Raw genomic sequence first — 18780 nt, forward strand, 5'->3', positions numbered from 1 at the left:
TAGATGCCTTTCTCCTAGATTGGTCACATCTAGACCTATATGCATTCCCCCCGTTCAAGATTGTCAACAAGGTACTGCAGAAGTTCGCCTCTCACGAAGGGACAAGGTTGACGTTAGTTGCTCCCCTCTGGCCCGCGAGAGAATGGTTCACCGAGGTACTTCGATGGCTAGTGGACGTTCCCAGAACGCTTCCTCTAAGGGTGGACCTTCTACGTCAGCCACACGTAAAGAAGGTACACCAAGGCCTCCACGCTCTTCGTCTGACTGCCTTCAGACTATCGAAAGACTCTCGAGAGCTAGAGGCTTTTCGAAGGAGGCAGCCAGGGCGAAGTCTTCCGAAGTCTTCCGAAACTGGTGCAAGTCAGTATCAGTATCCTCGACCAGTACCTCTGTAACTCAAATAGCTGACTTCCTTTTATACCTGAGGAAAGAACGATCTCTTTCACCTCCCACTATCAAGGGTTACAGAAGCATGTTGGCAGCAGTCTTCCGTCACAGAGGCTTAGATCTTTCCAACAACAAAGATCTACAGGACCTCCTTAAGTCTTTTGAGACCACGAAGGAGCGTCGTTTGGCTACACCTGGTTGGAATTTAGACGTGGTACTAAGATTCCTCATGTCAGAAAGGTTCGAGCCGCTACAATCAGCCTCCTTTAAAGATCTCACTTTAAAGACTCTTTTCCTGGTTTGCTTAGCCACAGCTAAAAGAGTCAGTGAGATTCACGCCTTCAGCAGGAACATCGGATTTTCATCTGAAACGGCTACATGTTCTCTGCAACTTGGTTTTCTAGCCAAAAACGAGCTACCTTCTCGTCCTTGGCCGAAATCGTTCGATATTCCAAGCCTATCAAATATGGTTGGAAATGAACTAGAAAGAGTCTTATGCCCTGTGAGAGCTCTTAAGTTCTATTTAAGACGAACTAAACCTTTACGAGGACAGTCAGAAGCTTTATGGTGTTCAGTTAAGAAACCATCTTTGCCTATGTCAAAGAATGCTTTATCCTATTTTATCAGACTGTTAATACGAGAAGCTCATTCACATCTGAGTGAAGAAGACCAAGCTTTGCTGAAGGTAAGGACACATGAAGTTAGAGCTGTCGCAACTTCAGTGGCCTTTAAACAAAATAGATCTCTGCGAAGTATAATGGACGCAACCTATTGGAGAAGCAAGTCAGTGTTCGCGTCTTTTTATCTTAAGGATGTCCAGTCTCTTTACGAGAACTGCTACACTCTGGGACCATTCGTAGCAGCGAGTGCAGTAGTGGGTGAGGGCTCAACCACTACATTCCCCTAATTCCATAACCTTTTTAATCTTTCTCTTGAAATGTTTTTTATTGTTGTTTTTGGGTTGTCCGGAAGGCTAAGAAGCCTTTCGCATCCTGGTTGATTTGGCGGGTGCACTTTTAAAAGTCCGAAGTGTTCCTCCTCACACAAGAGATGCGCTTCTCTTATCACTTCCCTCAGGAAAAAGGATAAAGCGTTCTTGGAAAGGGGCTTTTGAGGATCTTTCACAGAACACCACAGGGAGCTAGAAGAGCCTCTCACACTTTTTGTGCGAGACAAGTAGGTCTTGAGGGCTCGTACTGGACAGAGCAGCCTCTCTTGCTCCTGACCCACTAGGTTGGTCAAGTTAGGAACCTCAAAGGTCCTCGGCCAGGGCTTAGAAGGGTTCTCGTTCTTAGCGAGAAAGTCTAATCTCAAGGCACAAACTGCCCCATTCAGATTGAAGCCTACCTGTTTTTCAATTGCATGGACTTCACTAACTCTTTTAGCTGTTGCTAAGGCCAAAAGAAAGAGGGTCTTCTTGGTAACCTCCCTAAGGGGAGCCTGTGATATGGGCTCAAATCTCTTGGTGCACAGAATTTTAAGAACTACATCAAGGTTCCAAGAAGGGGGCTTTAACTGGGTCTGCTTGGTCGTCTCAAAAGACTTCAAGAGGTCATGTAAGTCCTTGTCTCGAGACAAGTCCAAGCCTCTATGCCGACAGACGGAAGAGAGCATACTTTTGTACCCTTTGATAGTGGACACAGCTAGCTTAGCGTCCTGTCTGAGGTACAACAAGAAATCCGCAATCTGGCTCACAGAGGTAGTGGATGAGGAAATCTTGTGCTTCCTACACCAAGCCCTAAAAGTCTCCCACTTGGACTGGTAGACCCTCTGCGAAGAGACCCTCCTCGCTCTGGCGATAGCTTTTGCAGCTTGCGCTGAAAAGCCTCTCGATCTGACGAGCTTCTCGATAGTCTGAAGGCAGTCAGATTGAGAGCGAGGGGGTTTTGATGATATCTCTCGAAGTGGGGTTGTCTGAGCAGATTTGGACTTGCAGGGAGGCTTCTTGGAAAGTCCATCAACAAGTCCACCACCTCCGTGAACCATTCCCTCATCGGCCAGAACGGAGCTATCAGGATCATCCGTCCCGAATCGAGGAGGGTGAATTTCCTGACTACCAGATTGATGATCTTGAACGGGGGAAAAGCATAAGTGTCCATCCCCGTCCAATCCATCAAAAAGGCGTCTACTGCTATTGCCTCCCTGTCCGGAACTAGGGAGCAATAGATGGGGATCCTCTTGGATAAATTGGAGGCGAAAAGATCGATGAGGGGTCTCCCCCACAGCCTCCAGAGACTCTGACAGACCTGTTGGTTGAGGGTCCATTCTGTGGGAAGGACCTGCCCTTTCCTGCTGAGCATGTCCGCCCTCACATTCTTCTGTCCCTGAACAAACCTCGTCAGCAGGCTTATCCTGTTCTCCTTCGCCCAAAGAAGGAGCTCTCTTGCTGTCTCGAAGAGAGACAGAGAGTGAGTCCCTCCTTGCTTCCTGATGTAAGCAAGAGCTGTGGTGTTGTCTGAGTTGACCTCCACAATCTTCCCAGACACCAAGTCCTTGAAGGCCTTTAGCCCCAGAAAAATGGCCATCAGCTCCTTGTTGTTGATGTGCCATCCCAGCTGAATTCCTTCCCAATCGCCTGAGACCTCCTTGCTTTCTAGTGTTGCCCCCCAGCCTGACTCTGATGCGTCTGAAAACAACACTAGGTCTGGGTTCTTCTTGTGTAAGGAGATCCCTTCCCCTAACAAGGTTGGGTCCAGCCACCACTTCAGAAGAGTCTTGACTTCTATTGGAATGGGGAAGGAAAAGGAGTCTTCCTGCATCTTTCTGTTCCATGTCTTCGAAAGAAAGTGCTGAAGAGGCCTTAGGTGGAGTCTCCCCAGAGAGACAAACAGTTCGAGGGAGGACAGAGTCCCCAGCAAACTCATCCACTCCTTCGCTGTGCATCTCTTCTTGTCCAGGAAAGTTCTGACTTTTACGAGACACTTGGCCTGTCTTTCCTGAGAGGGAGAAGCCCGAAAAAGAACTGAATTCAGAACTATCCCCAAATAGAGAATAGTCTGACTCGGTCTGATCTGAGACTTCTCCCTGTTGATGACCAGGCCTAGATCCTGAGCCATCATAAAAGTCTTCCGTAAATCCTCCAGACATTTCTCCCTCGATCGTGCACGAATCAGCCAATCGTCCAGATAGAAGGATATCCTTATCCCTTCCTGATGCAGCCAACCTGACACATTCGCCATTACCCTGGTGAAGACTTGAGGAGCCGTGCTGAGACCGAAGCAAAGAGCTCTGAATTGGAAGCACTTGCCCTCCATTACAAACCTCAGGTACTTCCTCGAAGTCGGATGGATGGGGACATGGAAATATGCGTCCTGCAAGTCGAGGGACACCATCCAGTCCCCTGGACGTACTGACGCCAGCACCGACTGAGTCGTCTCCATGGAGAACTTTGTCTTCTCCACAAATACGTTGAGCGCGCTGACATCCAGGACGGGTCTCCATCCGCCCGAGTTCTTGGGGACCAGAAACAGGCGATTGTAAAAGCCTGGGGAGACTAGATCCCGAACCGGTTCTATCGCCCCCTTGTCTAGCATTTGGTTGACAAGGTCTACTAGAGCCTTCTGTTTCCCAGGATCTGAGTACCGGGCTATTAAGGCCAGCGGAGCATCTGCGAGAGGAGGTTTTTTCAGAAAGGGGATCTTGTATCCTTCCTTGATGACTGAGAGGGACCAGGTGTCCGCCCCTCTCCTCTTCCAGGACTGCCAAAAACCTGACAGTCTTGCGCCTACCGTCTGGAGGAGACGAACTTCATTTCCTGGAGCGAGGTCTGAAAGAACCCCTGGTAGATCTTGGTCCTGAATCTTGCCTTCTCCCTCTAAAATCTGATCTTGAAGTAGTCCTGCCCCGAAAGGGCTGCTGGAATCTCCTTTCCTCCCGTTTCAAAGAAGAAGGAGGGGCTGCAAAGGGCTTACGAGCAGAACGAGATAAAAGGTCTTGGGTGGCTTTTTGGGCCAGAGAACGCGTAATGTCATTAACCAGAGACTCGGGAAAAAGATGTTGAGAGAGGGGGGCGTAAAGAAGCTCAGACTTTTGAGCATTGGTAACAGACCTAGAAGCAAAAGAGCAAAGCAGAGCTCTCTTCTTTAGGACCCCAGCTGAGAACAGAGCAGCCAACTCATTCGCCCCATCTCTGAGGGCCTTATCCATACAGGACATAATGCTCGTAAGGTCCCTAGATCCATCCATCTGTTCAGTTTTCCTTGCGAGAGTCCCAAGCGACCAGTCTAGGAAACTAAAAACCTCAAAGGCTCTAAAAATACCTTTGACGAGATGATCCAGCTCCGACATTGACCACATGACCTTGGCTGAGTTGAGAGCATGCCTTCTAGCAGAGTCCACTAAACCAGAGAAGTCACCCTTGGAGGAGGAAGGCACTCCCAGACCCAAAGGTTCTCCAGTTGCATACCACATACCCGCTCTTGAAGCAAGACGAGCTGGTGGAAACGAGAAGGAAGTCTTAACTGTTTGTCTCCGCTCCATCATCCAGTCATCAATCTTCGAGAGAGCCTTCTTTGCGGAGATAGACAGCTTCATCTTGATGAAGGCCGACTGTTTCTTGGCCTTCTTTCTGTTAAATTGGGACTGAGGAGATTGAGGGGCAGCAGGTTGGAATTCCTCTCCAAAAAGTTCAAGAAGGGAGCGAGAGAGAACTTTGTAATCTCCCACAGCATCGGCAGGATTATCATCGTCATCAAAAACATCCTCGAGGGCCTGATCCACATCTGCAATATCCTTCGAAAGAGGAGAATCCTTAGAACCCGACAAGGGCAAATCAAAGGCATCATCCTGCAAAAGACGGGTTGCATCCTGGAGTCCCGCGCTAGAAGAATCCTTGGAACGAGAGGCAGTATCGTCCCGAAGAGGCAGGGTGGTATCGCCCTGGGACCGAGAACGAGAGGCAGAGTCGTTCTGTCGTCGAGAGCGAGAGGAGGTATCGTCATGGCGGCGAGAATGAGAGGCGGTATCGTCGTGGCGTCGAGAATGAGAGGCGGTATCGTCGTGGCGTCGTGAACGAGAGGCGGTATCGTCGTGGCGTCGAGAACTAGGGTCGGTATCGTCGTGGCGTCGTGAACGAGAGGAGGTATCGTCGTGGCGAAGCGAACGAGAGGAGGTATCGTCGTGCCGAAGCGAACGAGAGGAGGTATCGTCGTGTCGAAGCGCACGGGAGGAGGTATCGTCTTGGTATCGAGAACGAGAAGCAGCTTCGTTCGATAAGGTATCGTCCCGGTATCGAGAACGAGAAAACGTATCGCCCTGGTATCGCGAAGAAGTATCGCCTGGCGCAAGCACACATTCCTCATCCTGGCGTAGAGAGGGAGAAGTTCTCTTTAAAGAAGAACTCCGTTCTCTCTTAGAAGCAGACTTCTTAATCGGCAACGAGTCGTCTTTACGTCTGTCAGACTGGGCGTGAGGGCGGCTAAAGGCTTGTACTAAAGTCAAAAGTTGTTCCTGCATGACAGACATAAAGGATTTAGCAACATCATCTGGGTCTTGCGGATCCGAAGGGGGGGTCTGACGAATAACACTCGTATCTTCGGCAGCAGGCTTCGTCCTTTTCACAGGCACGGAGTCGAAATCATCCTCCGACGGACAAGGTTCATAACTGCTAGAACCGGGAGAGATAGAACGAGACCGTTCGTCGCGGTTCCATCTCCTCTTAGTAGGTCTTGAAGCTTCATACTTCCATTTACGTCTGGACGAATTCGGAGAAGAAAACAACACATCCGACTCGTCTTTCCCGTGACGGTCAAGAGCAGCCTGGGAATAGACAACAGGACTGTCTGAGGCGACGGCTGACCGAGGGTACGTACCTCTCACCCCCTTTCGGTCATCGACGTACCTTCTCCCTTGGTCCTGGGAGCTTGGTAGAGGTCTAGGCCTAGGGGTATGACAGATTCGGTCGGTCGCCACCTCCACTGCACTAACACAAGCACTTTCACTTTCCTTACCTTTAAAGGCCTCCAGCTGTTCTTTAATGGCCTTCAACTCGGCCGCCAGGCTAGCGTACCGAGGGTCATCCGTAGATACGGAACCTGTAGTAGGTGCAGGAGTTACTACCTCAAGGGAAGGATCAACTTCCAAAGAGGAATCAATAATAGGATCAATAGATAAATCTACGCTAAGTTCGTCTTCCTTACCACTAACAGACTTAGACGTAGACCTAGAAGCTCTCCTAACTCTATCGAGCTCTAGCTTACGCACATAGCGCTTCATAATTAACCAATCTTTCTCATCCAAAACCTTACATTCCCCGCACCTATTATCAAGGGCACAAACAAAACCCCTACAATGAGAACAAACAGTGTGAGGATCAACCGCCATTTTGGGAAGTCTCACCTTACATTCCTCATTCGCACAGATACGGTAATGACTCTTTTCACTCATAATGAAACACAGCAAACAAAAAAACTAAGAGAAAACAAAATACAACGATCGCCAAAACCCCAAATCAGAGTACTTCACCAAAAAAAGCAGACTGGTACACCGAGCAGGGAAATCGAAGAAAAAACTCTTAATGACGGACCAACGTGTTATCGATCCGGCCGGCAGAGATGAACTGAAGAACAGAGAACGGGAATGATTCCTCCTACCACCCTTTGACGGGTGTTACCACCCAACCACCACAAGGCGGTTGCCTAGTTTTAGAAAAATTCTGCCGAAATAGAGATAATTAGCTATGTATATATAACTGCCAGGTAAGTATTCATAAAACTTTGTTTTATCATAAAAACTTCATATTTATTGCTGGTCTCTACCCACCCCCCTGGGTGTGAATCAGCTATTATAATCACCGGCTAAGTTAAATATTGAAAAATGTTATTTTGATAATAAAATAAATTTTTGAATATACTTACCCGGTGATTATAAATTAAAGGACCCTCCCTTCCTCCCCAATAGAGACGCAGTGGACCGAGGAGAAAATTGAGTTCTTTGTTTACAATGAGTACTGGGTACTTGGACGACAGATGGCGCTGTTGAAGTACACCCCCTACCTGCATAGCGATCGCTGGCGGATTTTTTCCGTAGAGTTTTCTGTCGAGCAGCAGAGCTGCAGCTATTATAATCACCGGGTAAGTATATTCAAAAATTTATTTTATTATCAAAATAACATTTTTCTTTTGTAATGGAAAATAAATCATTCAAAGTTACCAAAGGAGATGTGGAGAAACTTAACCTTTTGCAAGGAGAGTAAAGAATATTTATGTGATGGTATGACTTGAAGTACTCTTTAAGGATAGAGATTTTGATGATACACAAATTATTATTCGTTTTTATTTACTTCTGAGGGTGACATTCATCACTCACACTTTATTCCATATTTTGTATGAAAAAGTGTATGATGTTACTTAAGGTAATAGATGATAATAACAGGAAAGTAGTTTTTAATCATTTTAAAGTAATCGGGAAGACTGTTTCATCAAAGAGATGTTAGTTCTGTAATGCAACTGCACTCTCAAAAACACTAGTTGCCAGGTGCTAAATTTACTAACATATTGCTGTCCAACTTTTCAAATATTACTTTATAATGCTAATGGGGGGGTGTTGCTTTCTAAGTTGCACATACAGGCTAAATGGCTTCCCTAACCCTATTACCCTGGCCATATGTTTTAAATTCTTAAATAAAATCAAAGGATAAATTTTGACGTTGAATACAAAAGGTGTTGGCTAATTTCTTGTAGTTTGTCTTTTGCAGTTACAAATAATTACCTAGCATTCCAGGAAGTACATGAGTTTCACAAAATTTACAATATAGTTACAAAATGTAAAGTATCTACGCGAACTGTTAGCAACTTAGATTTTACATACCTCAGACGCATAGCCTGGCTAATAGTTTCGAGTTGTAATTTTGTGATGAAGCGACTTATTTATCTTTGTAGGATGTAATTTATAAGATAAAAAATTGTTTTCAAATTTAAGTCTTTCGTCACTTGTGTTACTGAAATACTGTACACTGTATCTAGTTGAGCTGATATCTTTGTAGATTTCCCAAGATAGCAAAATTAGTATTGCGAGTTATTGGTGGTATGTGGACATTTTATGGAATTTTTTTATGTTGTTTAAACCACCTACTCCAAAATTTAATGATTTCTGATGTTAGTATCTGAATTTATTAATTTTCAGTAAAAGTACAGCAATAAGAAAGTCTCCTAAGTTAAAATTTGTTTCAAAGTAATCTCATTAGACTACATTCAAATAAAATTGTTTGTGCTAAATCAATATTTCATGTTTATTCATTTTTATGAAAAACCACAACTGGTGAGCAGTAATGAATTAAATAGGTTTTAACTATATTTATATTTTATGGTTTATCATTGATACTTTTTATATACTAGTGTTGAATTTTGATGATCGATATACCGAGCTGTGTTTATCAAGAGTGCTTGTGTAGCTATTCAACTTTATTTATGTTTTATGGTTTATCATTGATAATTTTTTTATACAGTATTTTATATACTACTAATGTTAAATTTGGATGGTCCATATACTGAGTTGCTTATCAATTTCAGAGAAGAAACTAGTAAGAATGTTAAGAAAGCTTGTGTAGCAATAGAAGATGCAAAACAAGAGCTAGAAGAGGCCAGGCAAGTTCGCAGGAATCGCCTGGAGTATGATGCTCTTGCAAAATTGATCAAAGAGCATCCGCCACGTTCAGATACGGCAGATAAGCTTACCCTCTTAAACCAGCAGCTGCAGTCACAAAAGGTTTGTTACGATATATTGATTGTATTTCTGTTCCATTTATTGCTATATATTTGTACATCTTCTCTTTAGCATGGTTGTAGAATCTTGGTATATGGGTCAAGTATTGATATAGGGGTTAGTATTTCACATTATTGAAATATTTAACTAGAGTATAGCAAAGATTTGTGCAAGATCTTTGCTCTACTCCCCAAGAGAGATTAGTTCACTAAACTTTTAACTGAGGTCCACAAGGCACTAGAATAATTGGAAGACCCAGGTCTACATGGCTGAGACAATGAAGCGTGAAGTAAGAAATGATAATGCAAAGAAAAAAAAAAACAATTAAATATGCAATTATAATAGCAGAAAGTTTTTTGATAATCTTGGTTAAATAAAAGAGAACTCTGCTTATTGATATTTATTGCAAGTTACTGTAGTTTTACTAGACCATATAGATGATTTTCCAGGCTTTAATTTGGGTCCCCAAAGAGTTTGTCTGGAAGTAGTGGTAAAAGTGGTTGCAAGGTATAAGATAAAGAAGTAAAATCCCTTAGTAAGAGACAAAAGGGAAACATGGAAATTGAAAGGCTAAAGTGATGTTTTTGTATCAACGACAGTGAATTTTGAGGCACACTAAGCATTAACCCTGCAGGGGCTTGGTAATAGAACACAGTTAACAAACAGCTGTGGGTATTTGTTAAGAAATTGCCTGTAAATCAGGAAATCAAACTAGAAATTTTATCAACCTTACACAGATACAGTACAGTAAGTCCCCTACATAAGAACAAGATGCATTCCAAGAGTTGGTTCACAAGCCCAGCATAATTAGCTTATCATCCAGCTTATTATCCCCACCTAGATGCCTTGTTGTTAGTAAGCTTTCCATAAATATCAAGAATTATAGCTACAGTATTTGTATATAGTAAAGATCTTTAAAAAAGATTTTGATCCAGTTGTATTTGATATTGCACATATTTAATTCATTTCTGATTAATTACTCGAAGCTTCTTATCCTTGAAAGTTCTTTAGTTATTGAAGCCCAGAAACTGGTAATTAAAACTTGCTTGTCTTTGCAACAACACTATTGTAATTCTTACCACAATCTTGAGTTTATGCACTGTTTTCAATGCCATCAAGAAATTTAAAGTTCCACTCTGCTTTAAAGACCTTTACAATAGTTTCCTTTTTTTAATATTTTCCCCCACTTTCACACTGATGTGTGATCATTGTATGAATCTCGTTTTGTTCTTATGTCTATGCAAACCTTTTGTCCTTTAAATAGGGAATGTCTTCAGTGGTCCTGGAATGGCCGTTGAAATTGTTAACGAGATAGCTAGCAACAGGTGGTGATCACGGTTGATTATCCTCACAGCTGCCTGTCAATGACTCCTCACTTTTGTCTTCCACTACAATAAGTACAGACATGCAGTTGTATCATATCCAAGGCTGTTTGATCTTTCTGTTACTTTTTAGCATGAATGGTTGCTGTCGGCTTCGTGTTAATAGAATAAAGCAGGTATGCGAGTGTCTCTCCACACTACTTGGGGCATAATTGTTCAAAATTATCCCCCTTTTACATTGTAGATTACCTCCTATTAGGTGGGCATCATGTTGTGCAGTGGGAGGGTTAGTCGTGTTTGGGTTTGATTTTGGCAAGCCCATAAACCTGAAACATTTAGAATTCGTGCTTTTCATTGTGTTTGCTAAAACTTCTGGCTTAGTCCCTGAAAGTATGGTTCAGGAGCAGGGAGAAATCCGATCTACCTTGTGGAATTCTATCAGGATTTGAGGAGAGGGAGGTGATCTCCACTCTGTAACATGTGCTGGAAGCTCATTCTTGCAGACCACCTGTAGAGGTTGGGCCATCCTTAGGTCTTACAGTTAGGCCCTCAAATTCTTTGAAGGAGCTGTTAGCGTAGGCTACTTCATCTTATTGTCACCATTGATTCGGAGGTGATCCCCGCAGTGCTCCCTGTGTTTTCCCCCGGCCCTGTGCCTGCGACCAGGCCCATGGCTGACCCCCTCTCTTTATCTGTGCTAAAGTGCCAGATAGTGTACCTTCTGCTTCCCTTGTATCACTGGTTCATGTTGGTGTGACCATTGTGGTTTGTCTCGTTAGAGGAGCTTCGTCAGCAATAGTCACTCGGCTTATTATCTGTAAGCGACTTCTCTCCTTGCAGAAACTTACGAGAAGGGTATAAAGCAGAAGTGATTTGTTCCCCTTCCTCATCAGTATCCTCCTTCCTTTTCAGATCCTGGCATTATTTCTGACACAAAGTGTAGCAAAGTTGGTCACAGTTGCAGAATAGGGTTCTTGATGACACCACCTCTCGTTCACAGGGGTGGGAGGGATGAAACCAAGTATTATGTCCAGGTTCTTTCTTTCTCGTCGATAATCACTTTGACTTTTATACTTTCGGAGTGTAAGGAGAAAGTTAAGCTCAAGAAGCAATTTGCTCCTCTTTCTCTTCCTATTCTGACAGTGCTTCTGAGAAGAAGATATAGTCCTGGAAGGCCAGTCATAGTGGCAGAAATATAGTCTCTTGACTACAAGGCAATAACCTGGGAGATGATCCTGAATAATACCAGATATTGACACAAATATGTTATCTTGCAACTCTGTTAGTAGAGTCCATCATTTTACCATATACAGAAGAAAAACAAATCCAGTAAACAGAAAGCATTACCTAGGGATTAGATATTGGAGCTGCCAGTGTGAAGGTAGAGGATTTAGTCACTGTGAAGAACAGACAAGCACAAATGAGCATCAAACAAGTCAAGAGTCCAGAGCAAGCAGTGGGAAAAAAGTACAGAGCAAAAAGATTGGTTGTATTTATCTTTAATGAAAGAACCAGAAGACATCGAAAAGGATATGTAGAAGCTTGGGTCCTCTTTTCATGACCAGCCCACTGATCAGTCACTCAATCTCAGCAAGTCCCACTGCAAGACCGAAAGTGCAGCACTCACCGTGACGACAGGTACTATACACAGCAGATTTGGTTCTGTCTATAATAAGGACAGATGAGTTTTGAAAAATTACACAACTGAAAAACTGATGACTCAAACAGGAAGCAAAAGATTACAAGGCCAACCCTAACACCAAAGACTCCAAAGCGATGCTTCAAAATTAGAGGCTCGTCCTTGCGGGGTAAGACCTCCTCTCATATATGAGCCCTTGGGTCAGGTGAGGGTCTTTTTCTAGTGAGGACTTAGGATCCTGGCATGTTTGGTGTGAGTATTTTTAATAAGTTAGTTGCAACGAATAGTAGACAATACAACACAACAAAAGCTGTAGTAAAAAAAAATATATATATATAGTACTAACAATATTGCACTTAATAAGTAGGTGTAATGAATTTTTGTGTACTGTAATCTGCTAAAATTTAAGAATACTTTCTCGCAGATACCAATTGTTGGCTATAGAAAAGGTTAAATGACACCTTTCTTGAGAACAATGAGAAATACAACAAACATAGATAAAAGTACCAGAATTGTAAAGAGTATTACCAAATTACAGTATACACCAAAACAAGGGGAAAAATCAATTATTGCAAATTACTAAGCTGGGATACTTAGAGGAAACCACAAAGACACAACCTATGAGAATATTGAGGATTAGTTTTACATGTTTCATAAGAAAGTTGGAGTAGGAGTTTAATTGTATAATAAAAAGTAAAATAGATTAATTGAAACTAGTCTTCTTAAGCTGTCTCATAGCAGTGTTTACAAACCACAAATACTTTGTTTCAGTACAAAGACATTTGACGAGATATGTGGAAAAGTTAGAAGTCTGAGTTTAAGATTAAATCAGCATAGTTATAGTAAAATTTACATGCATTGAAATCACAGGTTGTCAAGATTTTTTCAGCAATTTTTTGTTTGTTTGTACGGTTTACAAATGACTCGATAATATTAAGTTTACTCTTCCAATCCTCATATCTAGATTTAGTTTCAGTTGTAATATTATGTGCAACAATCTGAAATTGAGCAATATTTTAACTGTACTTAATAATGTTTTGACTGGTTTGCTGAAGATCTGTTGAAATCTTTCTCACCAGTTAAATACCACACTACTATAGTGCATAACCATTTCCCTAGTCGGATTTAATCTTCAATCTGTTTTTCCATACAGGCCAAGAGAGATTCCTTGGAGGAGAAGTTGAGTCTTCGTCGCAAACAGCTTCATGTACTGGTCACCAGCTTGTACCAACTCAAGCAAACACTTCATGATGATTCAACTCCGGTGCCTGATGGGGATGTTGGAAAACGTCCTGTGGTAGACTTGGTAGATGATGATAGTCCAGTTGTTGTTGATCTCACTAGTCAACCACAAATGGATACCTCATAAGTTTTTTTTTATAGCATTTCAGTTTTAAGAAGAAAGACTAAACTTAGCTTCAGGAAACATGCAGAATAAACTAAATATATGTATTTCAGGAAATAAATTTTTTTTTTTTTTTGTCAATTTCATTTTGACTCCTAAAATTTCTTCATGAATTAGAGCTCTTATTTTATAAGGGTGCATAATGCTGGTCATTTTTTTTTCTCCCCTGCATGAAAGGGGGACATTACAATACACAGTTTACTGTTTAATAAGAATACATTACTGAAACTACACAAGAAATTTAGTTGATTTAAGAGTCCCTCTCTCAATATTTACGCGTATTCTCTTAAGTTTGTTAGTATTGAATACCTATAATTCATTAATTAATTTAAGACAAAATTCAGAACTCATTTTACAATGGTCATTATTTTTTAATCGAGACAAAAATACATTAGTAGAGCACAAGGATTGCTATATTAATTTTATTTGAGAATAAATTTGAATTTGAATTGAATAAATGAAAATGTTTCACTGGAAAGAAAATTCAGAGTTTTTTTGTTATACTGTACAGTATATCACCAACAGTTGAAAAGATTTCTAAAAACTGTTATTTATATAAACCTAAACCTATTATTCATTGTACATGTATTCACAATCTCAAATGTCCTCTAATCCTCAATTTGGCTTCACTGGTAGGAACCAAGCCTCTCCAGGTATCCTAAACGGAAACCATATCATTAAGATTTGAGGGCTAGGAAAACTATTAAACAACATGGATTTGTACAAGGAAGGGAAATTTTATGTATTAGAAACCCAGTTAGTTTCATCATAACCCCATCAATAGTACTGTGCCCCAAAAAGCATGTTAGGTGAAATGTAAAAACCTGTGAGGCTCAGGGTTAAGTGCTTCACAAGAGCATGGTAGAACACTTGGAAAACATAATGTACTGTACTAGTTAGAACAAGGCTTGGATAACAAGGGAGTTATTTTGAGAACAAAAACAAATTGAGCTGGGAAGTGTCCATTATGAGTAATTATCTACTTGTATGTGTATATATATGTGTATATGAATACATATAATGTACTGTTTGTACATATCTGTTAAGTCACCCTGGTCTCCCCATCCTTCTTGTTGGTGGAGAGAGTAATCATACCCTGATGAGAGATTTGTGCATACAGTATCTGAATATTTAGCCACCATTTTTGACCTGTTACGTACACTAGTATTTCACATAAGTAACTAGAATGATAATGCAACTCTCTGCATTGCAACAAGGCGTTGATTCCCCCAGTTTGTCCGTTGGCACCTAATGGCTTGTGTGGCTCTGATGGTATGGCATTAAGGACAAATTCTATACATCAAATCTGACAGAAAACTACAGAACACTTGATTATAAGTTGTCATGTATGGTTTGGCCAAGTTAAGAAAATGGAAAATGGCTGTCTGTTAAAGGTGATGAATGCAGTAGTTGATGGGAGAAGTACAAGAGGAAGGCCAAAGTTTTGGGTGGATGGATGGAGTGAATTCTGGGTGATAGGAGGATAGATATAAGAGAGCGTGCGAGAAATAGTAATGAATGGTGAGTGATTGTGATGCAGTTCCGGTAGGCCCTTCTGCTTCCTCCTGTCGCCTTGGATGACCGCGGCGGTAGCAGCGGTAGGGGATTCAGCGTTATGAAGCTTCATTTGTGGTGGATAATGTGGGAGGGTGGGCTGTGGTATCCTAGTGGTATCCGCTAAACTCGGTTGAGTCCCTTATCAGGCTGGAAGGAACGTAGAGAGGAAAGGTCCCCCCCCCTTTTTTTTTTCATTAGTTTTGATGTCTGCTATCCCCCAAAATTGGGCTAAGTGCCTTGGTATGTACTGTATATATATATGTATGGAAAACCCCAAGGTTTTTAAATCTGATTATACTACAAAATTTTCAAGAAAAATATTAAGTGTTATCGATGAAATTACAATAGCATGTACAAAGCAGGCAAACAATGGGAACGTGGAATTGTCCAATAGAATTACACATTGTGTTAAATAATCAAATTAAAAATGTAAAGAAGTAAATATTTCAGTTGATAAAAATGCTGCGCAAGTTAATACTGGTAGGGCCATCTAATCAAATGCATGAATATATTGATCATTTTTTTAGGTTTCAATTTTATAACTGACCGAAATGATCCAAAGTTACTCCGAGCAAAACTTAATTCTACTTCTATTCACTCACTAATACAGAAATCATCATTATTATAATTTTTAATACCCAAGCTATAACCCTATTTTGAAAAACAAGATGCTATAAGCGTAAGGGCTCCAACAGGGAAAAATAGCCCAGTGAGGAAAGGAAATAGATAAACGATGTGAGGAGTATTGAACAATTAAAATGAAATGATTAAAGAAGAGTAGCATTAAAACACATTTTCCATATATAGGCTAAACGATAAAAACTTAAAAATAAGGCCAGAGAAATAAGATAGCATAGTGTACCATCAAGCAAGAAAACTAGCCGGAGACGGTGGAAGATCATGGTAAAGAGGCCATGGCACTACCCAAGACTAGAGAACAATAGTTTGATTTTGAAGTGTCCTAGAAGAGCTGCTTGTCATAACTTAAGAATCTCTTCTACCCTTGCCAAGAGGAAAGTGGCCATTGAACAATTACGATACAGTAGTTAACCACCTGGGGGAAGAAGAATTGTTTGGTAATCGCAGTGTTGTCAGGTGTATGAGTAGAGAGGAAAATATATAAGGAATAGGCCAGACTATTTCGTGTGTATGTAGGCAAAGGGAAAATGAACCGTAACCACAGAGAAGAATGCAATGTAATACTGTCTGGCCAGCAAAGGACCCCATACTTTTCTAGCGGTAGTATCTCAACAGGTGGCCAACCTACTACCTAATTGTGTGTGTGTATATATATATATATATATATATATATTTATATATATATATATATATATATATATATATATATATATATATTTATACATATATATTTGTGTGTATATATATATATATATATATATATATATATATATATATATATATACAGTATATATGTATATATATATATGTATATATATATATATATATATATATATATATATATATATATATATATATATATATATTTATATGTATATATATATATATATATATATATATATATATATGTGTGTGTGTGTGTGTGTGTGTGTGTGTGTGTGTGTGTAATTGAATTTTACAGGGAAATGAGATTGAAAATAATAGCTTTCACATAAAAATTAGATCTGTGCTTCTGGGAGGTAGTAAAAAAAAAGGAGAGCCGTTTCATATTCTAGACTTGCGTGAATTAACTAAATTGACAGTAGCATTCATTCGACTTCAAGCAGTTATTTACGAAGTTCCACAACTATTAAAACAGGTATATATACTCTTTTTCTTTGCCTTTTACGACACAAATATTTTATTTGTATAAATGTCATATTACTCTTCGTGATCTTGTAATGGTGTTTAAGGCATCTTTGTGGTTTAATAAAACTAGATAACGAAACATGTTTGGAGCTCTGGTTAAACGTTTACAAAGTTTGTGTAGGTCGTAATAGCCAAATTACTCATCTACACTAGTAATTAAGAAGACCAAGATCCTTTGAATATACCCAAAGTATCTAGCTTACCTTTAGACTAAATCTCAACCCTTTGTTTGATTACCAACCAGTTTCATTCCTGCCTAGTTGGCCATAAATCATTATTTCGTTAATTGTAAAATTCATTTTCATAATACCATATTTCAGCCCAATTTAGGAGCCTTTGTAGTTCGTTGGGACAGATCCCGTACAAAATTTCCAAAATTATAACTGAAAATCCACATTTTGTAAGCAAAAGACAAGAATGCCATGTAACCTAAGGTTCCCCACCTAACCTAACATAGTAGCCATAACCTTATATACTTAGCAACTGGGGGCTATGGCAGGATTCTTACCTTGCCTTAAGACTTATAGGTAATTCTTTTTAGTGAGACAGATTTGCACCTACTTGCACGGGTGCCCATTTTGCTTGGAAAAATTTCCTGATCGCTGATTGGTTGGACAAGATAATTCTAACCATTCAGAAAACGGAAAACGTTTCCGTGCTAAAAGGGCACTGCTGCGAGTCGGTGCAAATGCGCCTCATTAAAAAAAAGTTGATTGTAGTTAGTATCAACTCTGTGATTGCTGTTCAACTGGTTTCACTCCTGGCAAGGTAATATTAATTTTGGGGTGTATGTATGATAGGGGCCACCTGTATGTATTATTATGTCTTGCTTAGAATATGGTAGTGTAAGGGGGGTCGCAGGGGGCCAGTAGCGGTCCCCCCCCCCCCCCCCCCACGGTTAAGTAAGTAGGTAAAGACACGGTTTGTAGGTTAGGTTATGGGGGGAAAGTTTAGGGTAGTTGATGTCTAGTTTTAATCAACTTGTGAGGAACTGGCCACTGATATACAAAGGCTCCCTAATTTACAATGTTCTGTATAGATAGATAACTCAACTGTATAATATTCACTAATGATGCATGTAATTTTCACCTAATATTAAGAAATAAAAACAGTGTATTTCAATCTTTTGCATTGTTTACGTTTATACAGAAAGTTAATTAACACTATCACATGTGCTCTTTAAATCCGTTAATTAGGGCAAACTACAAAAGGCTATTTTTTATTTCTTAAAAGAAACATTACATGAACTATCAATATTTGATTTAGCATACTAATTTTTATTTGATTTCCTATTATTATTATTTTAATTCATATTTTATTTCCTGTTGAGTTTAATTGCATATAGAAGTTTAACAGAATTCTATCCATGTTATCAATGCATGATTATTTATAGCTTTTAGCTGGGGTGCTTAATTGTAAAGCTTAGAATATTATTAATTTTTTCACTTCGGTATTCAGACACTTTGCCACATTATCTACTAAATTTAGCCATTTACATTTGATTACGTGATTTGCAGAATTATAAATTCCCACAAACTTTTCTTTTTGTTTCATCCATTTTTTAACAAAGCTTTTCCAGATTCTAAACAGAATAGCAGCTATGAACATTGTTTGTTTTTACACCTTTGTCTACAGCTTGTTTATATTTGGCAGTATATTTCCTTGAGGGTCTTCAATCCATAGCTAAAACTACATAACTTTGTAACAACTACAGCAATTGTTTGATATTGTACGATGGTTGAAATGTCAGCAAAACGGCTTCTATCTGATTTTATTGTTCCTAAAAAAACAGCTGGTTTTGTTTGGTTGTTGTGGCTGTATGCATTTATGAAATGATTATAACATTACAAACGATACTTTCATCATTCTCTTTAACTTTTTCTAATTTATTGAACTAGAAGATGGGACAAAGAAATGGAGTAAAGGAGGTTAGTCAATTGTAA

The 18780-nt window shown here is 40.2% G+C and overlaps 2 protein-coding genes across 3 annotated transcripts in view; both read left to right on the top strand.

The window, feature by feature from the left end:
- LOC137628904 (THO complex subunit 7 homolog) overlaps nucleotides 1-13525 on the top strand; it is a 28656-nt gene extending 15131 nt beyond the window's left edge. The window contains exons 4-5 of the mRNA XM_068360181.1: nucleotides 8895-9090; nucleotides 13202-13525. Of these exons, the coding sequence (XP_068216282.1) occupies nucleotides 8895-9090; nucleotides 13202-13417 (412 nt within the window). The 3' untranslated portion in view covers nucleotides 13418-13525. The remainder of the gene's footprint in view (nucleotides 1-8894; nucleotides 9091-13201) is intronic.
- A 3184-nt stretch (nucleotides 13526-16709) lies between these two features.
- Nucleotides 16710-18780, top strand: part of Sf3b5 (splicing factor 3b subunit 5) — a 36242-nt gene continuing 34171 nt past the window's right edge. The window contains exon 1 of one of the 2 annotated variants that reach the window (XM_068353257.1): nucleotides 16710-16786. Coding sequence is in view for 1 of the 2 variants with exons in the window: in XM_068353250.1 (XP_068209351.1) it covers nucleotides 17526-17605 (80 nt within the window). In the remaining variant the exon portion in view is untranslated. Of the gene's footprint in view, nucleotides 16787-17510; nucleotides 17606-18780 lie in introns of those variants that run through there. The other variant, XM_068353250.1, reaches the window with a different exon arrangement.

This window comes from Palaemon carinicauda, chromosome 2, assembly GCF_036898095.1.
Source record: "Palaemon carinicauda isolate YSFRI2023 chromosome 2, ASM3689809v2, whole genome shotgun sequence".
NCBI classification, from domain to species: Eukaryota; Metazoa; Arthropoda; class Malacostraca; order Decapoda; family Palaemonidae; genus Palaemon; species Palaemon carinicauda.